The sequence below is a fragment of the Cervus elaphus genome, chromosome 24 (genome assembly GCF_910594005.1).
Source record: "Cervus elaphus chromosome 24, mCerEla1.1, whole genome shotgun sequence".
NCBI lineage: Eukaryota > Metazoa > Chordata > Mammalia > Artiodactyla > Cervidae > Cervus > Cervus elaphus.
The window spans coordinates 16,645,843-16,659,574 of NC_057838.1; the positions used below are offsets into that span (position 1 = coordinate 16,645,843).

Below are 13,732 nucleotides of genomic sequence, written 5' to 3' on the forward strand. Positions count from 1 at the left end.
ACAAAATTTGTTTGGTAGTTGGCAAATGGGACACAGCTGGCTTCTGATTTAGAGAGTGCTTTAAACTAGTTACCTCCTACCTTAACTTGATCATTTAAATGGAAAGTGCTACAGCTCCAACAGAGCAGACATGATATAAAAAACTATTTCTGACATGACTATCTTGCCTCCCGAATTGCCATGGCTACTGGGATCTCTGAAGGAAAATAAAAGTAAAGAAATGAACACAACACAGATTTTAGCAATCTCCCAAGGGCTAAACTGTTCTTGCATTATTTAAGAAAAGCTTTAAATGTTCAATGAATGTTCTTAAGCTAATGACAATTGATGCCCAGAAAATACCAATAATCCGATGGAATAGAATAGATTTTGGAAAGTGGCAATTTGTGTGGAAATTGCTCATAGTATTGACATGTGCTGGGAACTTTGCATATCAGTGAGTTATCGCCTGCACTGAGAGGATTTATCTATTTGGTCTTTTATTCATAAATAAGACAACAGTCCTTTCCCTTTAAGGAGCATCTATGCATTTTATTATGAATGAAAGAATACTGCTGTCCTTTGTCCAAAGTGGCCATGTTGGCAGAAGTCCTCTAGAATCCTGGTCTTATGGGTCTTGCAATGGGAGGAGCCCCAGCCTGTCATTTAGGAGGCTATCATTCTGAAGTTGAAGATGGCGAGGTTTAGAATCTGCAGATTTGGGTAGAGTCCCGGCTGTAGTGTAAACTGTCATATTTAACTTTCCCCACCAAATTCCACCAAGGCTTGTAGATCTGGCCCCAGCCTCATTCCCTAGTCTTCACTCCTCACTTGCTCCCTTTCAGCCCCTGCACGATTTCCGGCACATTCCAAAGACACATGCTCGCTGCCAGCCTTTCTGTTCTTGCTGGTTTCTCAGCTTAAGACGCTCTTCCCTAGATGCAGGCTTACTGCATCTCTGTTGAGCAGATCCAGTAAGTGCTGCGGTGATGTCAGTGCTTCACACGCTTGTCTTGGTGAATTCGCGTGATCAGAGCATGAACTGGGCAGTGGCACTGCAGGGATGAGGCGCCTCGTTCTGTCTCTGTAGCAGGACCTCCCCTGAACCCAGAAGTGTTCTTCGAGATGGATACGATTTGGCTTCGAGTTGCTCCTCGTGTTTAAGATGTCTTATCAGTGGCACTCGTGGTAAAGACTCTGCCTGGCAATGGAGGAGGCCTTAGAGACCGGGGTTCAATCCCTGGGTTGGGACGATCCCCTGGAGGAAGGACTGGCAACCCGCTCCAGTATTCCTGCCTGGGAAATGCCACAGACAGAGGAGCCTAGTGGGCTATGGCCCACAGGGTCAGGAGGAGTTGGACATGACTGAAGCGACTTAGCATGCATGCACTCATTCTTCAGACATGGAACCTCCATTTGGTCCCAGATGCCATGCCAGTTTTTAAAAGATGACAGTAAACAAAAATGATGAGACCCCTCTTCTTTCTTGCTTTCCCTGATGCTTTTCGAGCATCACAGGAAAAAAAAAAAAAAACAACAAAAACAGCAGTTCATAGGCAGCAATATTGGATAAACATTAAATTAGGGCAAATACCAGGTGCAGTGGGGAAGCCAGGGTTCACAGAAAGCTACTGGGCAGGTGCTATCCATGCTGTGTCTAAAGAGGGGGCCAGAGGGTCTGGTGGAGTTTGATCTTAGGAGACTCCCCGGCAGAGGCGATGATCAAAGGCCCCGAGGGCCCAGCCCAGTCCTGAAAGCCAGACAGTGTCACTCAGGCATCGAACAGGGGGCAGGGTCTCCTGTTTGCATCTGGAGAAGATGTTGGGTTTTCAAGTGATTTGAAAACTATACCAGAAGTCAGGACTCCATTGTCTCAGCAGTGAGATGCTGCAAAGGAATTTGAAATCAATGGAATTTCTCTTTAGTATTTGTCAACAGAATTTCTCTTCCACCTGTCTGCAGTCAGGTGAGTTGGAAGAAGTTCCATTTTCTAGACGGGACAAGTGAGGCCCAGAAGAACGTATAAACAGTGGCAGAGATTTAATTTTCTCAATGCTTCTCAATGCTTTCTAAAAGCTTCAGGGCTCTTACCCATACTCTCCACCCTCTCCCCTTCCTTCCTTCCTATGGTCGTTCTTGTCCAGAGTCAAACATAAACTTCTATATACACCATCGTGATTGTGATTTTGCCTCCAAAGACCCTGTGTGCACTCACACGGCTCCCAGAAGCCAGACCCCCGCGGGAAGCTCATTGCCCACAGGGAGGTAGGGCTTGTGAGTGGATGGACCCCGGATTGCGTGTGGGACCACATCCTCTGATCTCCTTGTCTAGGAAGCTGGATTGGTACCAGGAATCTTTTCTCTGAAAAGGCGACTCTGGGCTGGGGAGAAGAGAGCGGGCTTGACAAAGTCGAGAGGAGTTCAGCGCTGGTCTGTCTGCCCACGCTCTGGGCATGCGTGAGCCCTCAGCAAAACACAGCTGGTATGTCTAATTTTAGCCTTGCCTGCCTTGAAAAGGGACCCTTTAAGGAAATATATTTTCTCTGAAACAATTTGTATTATAATGTAGCAGCTGATAGACATGTCAGAAGACTACTTGCTATTGGTGGAGAAACACTCTGCCAAATGATGATGATTTTCGTTCTTTTTTCTCTGTGTGTGTATGTGTGTGTGTGATGTTATCAGGAAAGTGAGCAAAGGACCCGTGAATCATAAAGAGATACACAGTAAGAGGAACAGTGCTTTTATTTATCAAGACAATCATAAACTGAAAGGGACGCCTCTTTTGATTTTTAGAAAATGGATGTAAGGATCAGAAGGACTGTATCTGCTATGATAAGTTGGCCATGGTGATCTGACGGTGCCTGGCTTGTGAAGAGCAGTCCTGGAGTAGACTCCAACATTTCCTCAGTACTTACCGTCCTCTATAACCTAAGTAAAAGGTTAGTTTCTAAAGCAGGTCTCGGATTCATTTGGCTGTAGTGTGTTCACAGGTTTGGAAAGCCTCCGGGACGCACTTTTTTCCATTCTCACCAGCGAGCTCAGTCCGTCTGCCTGGATTTCCCCCTTCTCTCCCTTCCTCCCTGCGTCCTCCGGTCCCTCCCAGGGTCTGCCGTGTTTGGTTTCGCAGTGTGGCTTACCTTGAAACTTGGCAGGCAGAGCGGAGAAGGCAGCTCTTGTGCCCTTGTGTGGGGTGGATGGAGGGAAGGATAAGGAATCATCCACCGCCCACATTTGAGTTCCCTGGGTTCAGCGGCAGCGGCAGCAGCTTTGCTACAAAAACCGCTTTGCTATTCGAGATAGCCAGCAGAGGGAATCGCAACTTTGCTGGCAGCAGGGGTTGAAGCAGCCTTTTTTTTTTTTTCTTGGAGGAAAGACTGCAGCCTTGTGGACTGCGTACGCTGCTCCCTGGAGGGGCTGTCCGGGTCCCACCCACTGGCTGGAAGGAGGGGACGTGAATGAAAGGACAGGACGAGCCCCGAACACCATGTCACTCTGGGAGGGACGCAGCGGCAACTGAGCTGTGCAAGGGTTTTTTTTTTTTTTTTCTTTTCCCTTTTCTTTTTCGTTCTTTCTTTTTCTCCCCCTCCCTTTTTTTCTTTTTTTTTTTTTTTTTTTTTTTTTTTTTTTTTTTTTTTTTTTTCTTTAAGGTGGGGAAAGAGACACCCAGGAGACAGGAAGCTGATCTGCAAGATTTCCGAGTTCTGCTAAAAGGACTTCGATTTTTTTTATTTTCCTTTACAAACGCTGGCAATTGACATCACTACGGACAGCCGGGTAGAGAACAAACTGCCTCCTCCCAAGTGGACCCCAGGCGTGATCTGGGGAAACTGTGTGGGGTTTTTTCCTACGGATCCCCGCCTCTTTCTCTTTTTGGTGTGTTTCTTTTTAAAATTCTTGCTGTGTTGGAACTAGCGAGTGCTGGAAGACTCTCGGAAGCCTCATCAGTCATCGGGACTGTCAGGAATAGTGGTTCCAGAGGAAGCTCGGCCTGGGGCACAGAGCCTGTCATCCAGTTCCCTGCCTCGGAGATAGCGACTCCAGCTACATGGGCAAACGCCTGGATCAGCCACAAATGTACCCCCAGTACACTTACTACTACCCTCATTACCTCCAAACCAAGGTATGGCGTGCCCCACAGCCTGGCAGCAGTGGGGTGTCCTTCTGCACTTGGGGTGGGAAGCAGACGGGCGTGTGAATTATGATTTACCGCCCCCCTCCCCTTATTCCCACCAGCTCTTCCTGCTTCTTTGAAATTAGTAACATAGCAATGGAGTTAATGAAACAGAGAAGGATGTAAGAAGAAAGCAAGCCCAGAATCGGGGCTTCCTCTTTAAGGAGAGATAATAGTTGCACTTGAGTTCCTTTGTTGTTGTTTGGCCATCTCGATGTTCCTGATACTCGCCGAGCCCTCGGCAGATGGGCAGGGTTGTTAAAAGGAGATCATAATAGTGATGATCGGGCACGACAATACAATTTCAGGGGCTTTTCTGGTGAGCTGTTCTTTGTTTGTGGCTCTGAAAGGGTTCTTCCCACTGGATAGGACATACCGGGGTTGGGGGGGGGGGGGACTCAAACTTTTAATCGCTAAGTGTAGAATGAAAGACAGGCATGGGAAGGTATACAGCAGCTAACTCAAGTCTCAGAGTTTGTTTGGGCGCATTTTTGGTTTTTCTATGGCCTCAAATATTTTATTTGATATTGAAGATGGTCAGAATGCCAGAGAGTAAATTTAGGAGCTTCACCATAGATGTTCTTTACTTTTAGAAGCTTGGTGTTTCTGTGTTGGCTACCATCAGAAGGCCTGGGGCTTGAAATGGGATGAAATAAGTGATGATAATTAGACATGAATTGGTTAAATAGTTTAGGCTTTCCGTGTGTGCTCAAGCGATCATGAGGGGGCCAGTGGTAAGCCCACGTCACTGAGCAGTGGATCGTGCCAACCATGAACTTTATCCTTCAGTTCAGACATGGTAGACTCTCAGGTGTGAAATCACTGCTCCAATTTGTCGATTACATCGGACTTGATTTTGGGGGAGGGGTGGGGAGGTTGCTTGTTCCCCCTTGAATGCATGGAGTGTATTTCTTTATGCATGATATTATTTTGCATTGCATTAGCCGTACTCTACTGGGCTCTTTATAATAAATAAACACGCAGGGAGTGAACAAGGCGTGCCTGAGTGATCTGAGCTGTCACTGGGTCTGGGTGCCCTGGTTAGGGTTTGGTAATCATGCTGTGGTTAACTCTCGTTTACTCTCTCTCACCAAACAATGCCGATTTGTAAACCAAAGCGGGCAGCAGACTTTCAGTATTATATTAAAGATTGTTCTTTTTTCCCTTCCTTCCTCAGTCGCTCTATAATTTGCCCTGCCCCTGCAAGGTCGACTGCTTTTTGCCTTTGTGAGCCTTTAGTTTGGGCTGCTGCTGAAATAAATAGACCAGCCCTCCTGCTCCATCGGCTGGAGTTTTAACCCTTTGGGGGATTCCTTAAGGAAATGGCAAAGCAAGGACAAGTTACAAAGGGGAAATTTATAGTCATTTCTCATCCCCCAAAGAAACAAAAACAACACACTCAAGGGTTGCATGAAAAATATCCAACATTCCATCCCTTTTAGTCATTTGGCTAAATTTTTCCAAATGTTTCAAAATTCATGCTTTCTTTTTTGGTTCTTATTTTCTACCATGAAGTCTATTCAGAAAAGAAACTTTGCATCAAAATGAATGGAATAAATGGAATGGTGGCTTTTTGACTTAAGATTTCTTTTAACCTATTACTAGCAAGAAATAATGTCGGGCACCTTATAATAAAGATACATAGCTACACTGGGGGGAAGTATGTGTGTACGTATGTGTGTGCATGTATGTTTGGGGTAAAAAGGAAACATGGGGTGTTGAGGAAAAGAGATCCAGAAAAATCGAGAGGGAGTTTAAAAAAATAATCTGTTTTGGGGTCTTCTGCAGTGTAGTGCTGTGTAGACAGGGAGCATCTGGATCTTGTTACTTTCAAGCGAGTCAAAGCCATCAACTTCTGGAACATTTTTAGAGAAGTTAGATCCATTAGGTGACCTCAGCTGATATTTGGGTAATCAGGTCAGGGTGGTAGAGTGTGTAAGATCAGTTACTCTGGCTATCTTGGTGGTTCATATTGATTATTACATTGTAAAATTCTGACAGAGCTGTGAAGTTGTCGAGTATTATGACGGAGGCTCTGAAATGACAGGCGTTAATGACATTCCTGGAAGCTGAAGATATGAAAATATGCCCTCTATGGAAACGTGGGCACTCGGCCGGTGGGGGGGATGATCAATGTACAGTATTGTAAAATACGGGAACTTTCTGATAGTGTGAACGCAGTGTAGTAAAGTCTCATCATGCTCCAGCATAGTGTGAAAATAATTGGGTTATCTTAGTAGCACTTTTTGCTCCTTTTTCACGTATGTCCCAAAATATAATCTATAGTAATTCTGAAGGAATTGCATGCATCTTAGATTTATTTGGTAAACGTAGGTGGAATTCCATAAAATCCACTGTCCTTCCTGCCTTAGCTTGTAGGTAGAATATAATTTTAAAATCATTGCTATTTAAAATCACGCTGATACATAAAGAACATTTATGCTTGAGAAAATTAGAATTCTATGGTTGACAACAAAAATCATATTATGGTGACACCATGCCTTAAACTATTCTCTAAATGCAGGTGCTTTTAACTCAGGCACAAAAGCCATTTGCTGACATTAGTTTTGGGTGGAAAATCTTCATGGGATTTTGCAGAACTTAAATGTTTATTATTGTATTCATTTAGAAAATGCCAAAATACTGAGCCTTCGTTTTCTACCTAAATATGTATGTCAGATGCAGCTACTATTCTCTTATGATAAAAGAAAATGAAAATGGATTTTGAAATAAATGCATTTGTCTTCCATTTGCTCAAATGCACTTAAAGTTGTAGAAAAAACTTGTGATACTTCCCTGCCTATTCTGTTCCACTTCTTACCCATTACATTAGAGTCAATCTCTTCACTTTGTTGCTTAGAGAAAAAGAAAGAAAGAAGATATTTATGCTTTTCTTTCTTTGAATAAATTTCCAGATGCTTGAAATGTTACATTAGAAAAACATGAGTCAATCAAATAAAAGGAAAACCCATGGCTGACTTGTAGCTATAACTTACTCTCCCAGACCTACACTTAAAGTTGTCACTTGTCAATTTTCTTTTTGACCAGTTTTTTTTTCCTACCCAAAGAAGCAACTTCTAAAAAGAACATTACTTTTATTTAGAAGTAATGAAGAAATCTTGGTGACAGGTCACTATAGTTAAATAAGAGTCATAACTGGATTTCTTTTTTTTTTTTTTTCCATAACTGGATTTCCAAAAAAAAAAGTTTCAGGAAGCCAAATTTGCTATCGGAAGACCACCCAGAATAATTAAGTTATAGAGAAAAGAGACCAAAAAAATTGTTTCTTAGCTGAGTGATACGTAACGATATGTGATTAAGTTGTCTTGTAATATTTCTCAAGGATTTTGTTACACCCTATTTCCAATAGCCAACCTGTTGCTCTTCTGTTATGGTCCAGGGTGAATTTCAGTCTGAATTTGAGGTACTTTGTGGGAGGGGGTTTCTTGGAAGAACAAGTTGAATGGGGCAAACTAAAAAGAGTTAAAACATGGTCACGACCTGGTCAATTGATATTTTGTAGTTGAGACATAAATATTTCTCTCATATGTGATATTTGGAAAACTTTAGTCATCGTGAAACTTTAAAATTCACTCAGGCACACACAGAAAGTTTTTGTCTTTTCTTCCTTTTCCACACTTACACCGAATCACTACGTTTCTCCCAGTTTAGTGCAGTTTCTCATCAGTCTGCCCCCTGCCTTTGGCCATCTGCTTCCTGAGAAGACCTTGAAGAAAGGGGTTCAGACTGCAGTACCTTGACAAGGGCTTCCTAACTGGTGGGTCTCAGATTCTGCTCAGAGCCTGGTGTGAAGTCGGGGTCAGGTGGAGGAGCCGTTCTCCACCAGCACACTGACCTCAAGCTGAATTTCCAGCCATCTGCAGCTGGACAGCTGCCCAGCTCTGAAAGTCTAGCTGGAGCCCCGTGGTGCCATGAAAAGAGCAGACCCTTGAAAACAGAAGGCTCAGGGGGTCGGCAGAGAAAGAGGGAGGCTCCTGTGGGGCCAAGATACTCTTACCCATGTGAACGTACAGATCCTGCAAAAGCAAAACAAAACAACCCTTCTTCACACATTCCTTGCACATGAAAACACAGAAAATCTTGCAGAGGGAGGGAAGGAGTTTAGAATTTCCTTCGTACTTCCTGTCCCAGATTTGCATTGATAGTTGGAGTTGGTAACTTGCCAGTTACCAACCAGTTTTGTACATTTCAGCCTTGAAAACTCCCAAGTACTGTTTTCCTTTGAGAGGCTGAAATGTACAAAACTGGTTTTCTAAAAATCTTCCAGCGAAAGAATTTTTAGGAATAACTCCAAAAATTTCTTTCACTGTAGGAGGGTGATACGATAGTGTGAAATGATGATCCATCGTGTTTCGTGTTAGAATGTATACTATTGTAATTGATTTAAAAAGAGTGTATACTATTGTAACTGGTTTTAAATGAGAGAAACGTAATAAGAAGCTACCCTCCCTTTTCAGTTTTTTTTTTCTCTTACTTTTACAAATCTTTGTTATTGTTGAAGTTCTTTTCTCTAATGTAGTCACCATTTTCACAACACTAAGTCTAGTGCCTACTAAAAGGGGTAGAAAGGTAAGAAAGTTGATGTTTTTTTCTTTTCCAGATTAATCCCAAACTTAAGAGAAACACCATGTATATTTCTTTGAACAGTATCTTTCCAACACATTTTCCTTTCACTTTCTCTCAATTTGGAAAAAAGAAAAAACAGAATTTCAACTCAAAAATATTTCCATGAAGTAATAAAATGTAGTTGAGCGTTGGAGGTAGAGGCTGTGTGAGGAAGAGGCCAAAGAGAAGGGACGATACACATCATTTCAGGTCTCTCTGGCTCCAGGAATTCTGAAAAGCTTTGGTTTTGTACTAATATGATTTACACAATCCTTTCTGACATTATCAGTCTCTTTGGCAGAGAGAGGGCTCAGTCACAATGATGCCCATGCCAGATTCTAAGAAAACCAGGCTTTTCCTTTAAAAGAAAAATCTTTGGAGTGTTGGACTTCTTATTCAGAGTAAATGGTTGATGTTTATCCAAAATTGGCTTCGAGTACTACATTAAAATTGTGTTTTGTAACAGTCTCATAAGCCACAGCTGTATGTGATTAAATAGTGTAATATCAAAAGCATGTGAAAAGAGACATTTTTATGCTATAGCTGTTCACAGCAAGAGTACAGATGGGGCTGAGGGGAGACAAGAGCAGAAACGCACTCGTGTGTTGTGATAAGTGTGTTGTGGAGGATATGAGTTATGATACGTGTGTGGAGGGTACGTGCTGCTATTTTTGGCAGCAGTGGGAAAAATGCTGAACTATTTTGGATGTGATTAAAAATATGCTCTTTGAAAATGGAAACTGACATAAAATACCAACTTTAAATATGGAATGTCATTTCATCGCAAAATGCATAGTTACTGAATGGATCTGAAAGCAATGCAAATGGAAGATAAAAGTTATTCCCGTGAAGCACACATTCAAAAAGCAAAAGTGAAGAAGCTTTCCTTCTGTTTTGAAATAATAAATACTTTTCTTCTTCTTCTTCTTTTATTTTTTCTACTTTTAATCTATGGAACTATTGTAAGAAAACCTGCAAGCCATTTATCCCTAAACTAAAGAGTGATAGCAAGGATCCTCAACAAAGAACAATATAGGTGGCAGTGTGATTCTTTTCTAAGATGTTTGAAAAATTGAGGTTAAGGCATGAATATTAATCTTTTGTTGTTGGTGTCAAAAATTACATAGTCACACAAGGAGACACAACTTTTGCTTCTATTTCTTTAGCAGATATGTTACAGTAAAGAGGCTTTAACTACAAAGTTTTTGAAAGAATGTTTGTTCATGGAAACTTTAATCTCTAGTCTTCTAGAGATTATCAAGCTACAGGATTACCAATACTAATAAAAGATTACTACGTTAAGTGATCATTTTCAGGGCCTCAAAAAAGCCTATAGAATTGGCTGTTGATTTTCATATGTCAAACATTCAAAAGCAGTTTTGAAAAGTCAAAAAGAGGGGTGGACCGAGATAAGTTGAATTCTGTTTGTTTTGGTTTTTAAGTTTTCTTTTTCAAGGTGGTATTGGCAGAGAATTCGTTCACCTAACAGTTCTTTTGTGTGTGGATTTATTGATCAGGAAATACATAGCACGTGGAATCATAACTGAATGCACTTTTGCTTTTCAGAACATCAACCTTTAGTGTACCTCCAATTCCAGAGAACGGAGAATGAATTTTAAGACATTCCTCCTGCTTTTCTTTGGGGGATTCTCTGATTTGTGTGTCAGTGAGTTGGTTTCGGGGACAAGTTCCCTGCGATCCCTTCTAGGATTAGTGTCTGTGACTCTTGCTTGGAGACAGATGAGACTGCTTCGATGTGTTAGGGGCGTTTAGCAGATGACCTCGGATTTGTGCCACTGATTTTTGTTCAGATCCTCGGTGCTTTCTACAGAGCAGATCAGCTGCTGCTTTGTCAACTCTGGAGCCTTGGCACATGTAATTACCCTCATCCTTCACCACATCTAAATCCAGAGCCCAGAGAAACACCCCTGTCACCGTCACCCAGGAGTGGGTGGAGAGCAGTTCCCAGGGGTGGGGCCAGGCTACAGGCACTGTTCAATCACCATTGTTGGCTTTGTTGTGGTTCAAGTTTTCTTCCTTGAGTGCATAAAATTAGGCCATATCCAAAGACTTGCTCTCTCCAGGTATCATAAGAGCTGAATGGTTATGCATGTTTGGCTACATCAGTTGATCTCATTAAAATCCTGACAGCCCTAGTTTCATGAATGAATCTAGGAGCCCCTGTACATGTGGAAATAACAATCGATAGATGAAACACTATTTTGACTAGAGTTTGCCAGTCCCTGAATTTCTGAATAGTAGACTTTAAAGCATGAGGGGAAAATGATTTAGTAATCAGAGTGCATGGTATCATAGGAGAAAAATCATAACTTCTCCAGGACACATAAACAAAAACATTCTCTTTTCCTCTTCTCACTGGGTACCCTTCTGAGTCCTCCCCAAGTCCCTGTGAGCTGAATTAATGAAAGTAAATGGAACCTTGAATTTTGTTTTTATGAATGACTGTGCTATGCTTAGTCGCTCAGTCCTTTCCGACTCCTTGAGACCCCCTGGACTGTAGCCCGCCACGCTCCTCTGTCCATGGGGGTTCTCCAGGCAAGAATACTGGAGTGAGTAGCCTATCCCTTCTTCAGGGGATCTTCCTGACCCAGAAATTGAACCGGGGTCTCCTGCATTGCAGGCAGATTCTTTATCAGCTGAGCTACCAGGGTAGCCCTTATGAATGACTAAGAAACACCAAAATTAAGCTAGACTACATACACAGTCAAGGCAACTTTGATAATGTTCTTCCCTGTTGTGTGGAAAGTAAAACAGAAGAAAATGGAATCTTATGATATTTGAAATATTGGTGGTAATTGTTTTGGGCAAGTGATTTTTAACTTGTTCTAGATTGTGCTTTCCCATCATTATACTGTAGGGTTAAGACATTGGCATGTATTACCAGATGCAGGGGACCTTTTCATTGTCTCATCTTTAATTGGTAGTTTTCAAGCTGAGTATGGATCACATACAGAATTTAATGAGGATTTGGGAGATTTTTCTTCCTATTTTTATCTGGGGACTGCTGTCTTTTTATCTTAGTCATATTTCTGATGGATGACAATTTAGTGAGAAGGAAAATGGAAAACAGAATGCTAACTATCTGGCTTTCTGGAACTATTTAAGATTTCTTAAAAGCATTTTTTATGTAGGCAAGTCATATCTGAGGCTATTACTGATGTCCGTATACGCTTCAGTTGCCCCTTTTGAAACATATTCACAGAGATTGGATGGTGGCACCCTGAATATCACTTAGAAATAAGATAACTCAAAATTCAAGCAAATATACTTCTTTTTTCTTCTTCTTTATTTTGTAATTTCATTTTTTTTCCTCCCAAGCAAATAGTCCCAAATAGATTTGAGTAGATGAAGTATTTGAAGCAGTGTGCACAAAGCTTAGAGGAAAATTGGAGACCATTTTCAAGGATATCATACAAGGAAAACCTATGACATATCCGTGATGTTGAATTTCTTCTTGAGATATGAGAAAAATACTTTTCTTTTTTTTAGCTTGGTGCTAGTCCCTTGAAGGGCTATGGCAGCTCCTGGGTTAGCCTTGGTCTTGGCTTTGAGCCCCTGGGTCTCTTGTCAGGCACACCAGTCAAGACTGTGCCTTCAGAAATAAGGATGCTGAGTTGTAATCTAGGTAGAGAGGGAAATCTGAAAAGAATAAATTTCTGATGTCCTTTTCTCAATTTATTCCAAAAAGTTAACCATTGAATCTAAACTCTATCATTCATCTGTTAGGAGACAATTGGGCTTGTGTTAGCAATAGGAAAATTTCCCTTTCTGGCCAGAAAGGGAAAATTTCTCTGTTCAACTTTGTTGATAAGTTAGAAAAAGATAAGGAAAAAGTGCAAAGGGAGAGGTCAGTGAACAGGGAAGAATTTTGATGCTTTTAAACAATTTTATTGAAATGTATTTGATTACACGTTTGTGTTACTCTCAACTGTATAGCAAAGTGGTTCAGTTATACATAAATATTCTTTTTCACAGTATTTTCCATTATGGTTTATCACAGGATATTAAATATAGTTCCCTGTGCTATACAGTAGAACCTTGTTGTTTATCCATGAACAGGGAAGAATTTTTTTTCCAAGTTTAGAGATATCCTCTAAGAATGAGAGAAGTGAAGGATCATTCTAAAATCTTCATATTCTCTGAACACATTAGGAAGCCCCCACTTCTCAACAGATATATTAAACATATTAAAATGTACTCACATTCCACATCAAATTAGATTTTTTGCAATAAAATATTGAAAGAGTTTTTGTAGTTTTGCTGCTGAAACTCTCTGGGTATGGGAAAATTAGTTTATGTGTGCTTGTGAATTTATGTGCACTTATCATCTTGCATATGCAGGTGTTCTTACAAAATGGAAAAATCTAATCTACAGATAGATTTTCTTGAGGTGCAAAGAAAGATTATTTTGGCCTCTACTAAATAGAACAATGAATAAAGTTGACAGTGTATTATGCTTTGTAGAAACAATTGTTTGCTGATTCTGGTTTTAGAGTTTTCATTTTTGTTTGGAGGCAAGATATTTTTCTCATCTTGCCAGTGTTTTTGTAGGTCCTTAAAGTGTTCAGAGAATCTGAAAAGCTGGCCATATCTCTGCCTACTGTGACCTTTTGACATTCAAGGTATCTCTGTATTTTAGTAATCCCAAATTTCTGGGGAGGGACATGTGTTTAAACAACACAGTCTATTGGAAAATGTCATTAACATTCTTTGGCTAAAATATGTCACAAGCAGACACATTGCATTGACCCTTGGCAGTGACAGCAATTGAGTGTTCCAGATCTGGGTGCTAGGTCACAGAGTTTTTTCATTATGTAGTTGGTGGAATTGTTTATCAATTGGAAAGAAAGCCAGCTTGACTGGTACAGGTATTTCCATGGGCTCCCAGCTGAGGGTCCAAGCAGGAGGCAGGTCCCTGGCACAATAGTTATT

At 41.2% G+C, this 13,732-nt stretch overlaps 1 protein-coding gene across 14 annotated transcripts in view; it reads left to right on the forward strand.

The window, feature by feature from the left end:
* RBMS3 (RNA binding motif single stranded interacting protein 3) overlaps positions 1-13,732 on the forward strand; it is a 1,032,337-nt gene that overhangs the window by 259,718 nt on the left and 758,887 nt on the right. For 11 of the 14 annotated variants that reach the window (XM_043885918.1, XM_043885923.1, XM_043885925.1 and 8 more), the window contains exon 1: positions 3,374-4,102. The exons of the other annotated variants lie outside the window; for them this stretch is intronic. In XM_043885918.1, the coding sequence (XP_043741853.1) occupies positions 4,028-4,102 (75 nt within the window). In that variant the 5' untranslated portion in view covers positions 3,374-4,027. Of the gene's footprint in view, positions 1-3,373; positions 4,103-13,732 lie in introns of those variants that run through there. 14 annotated transcript variants of the gene reach the window in all.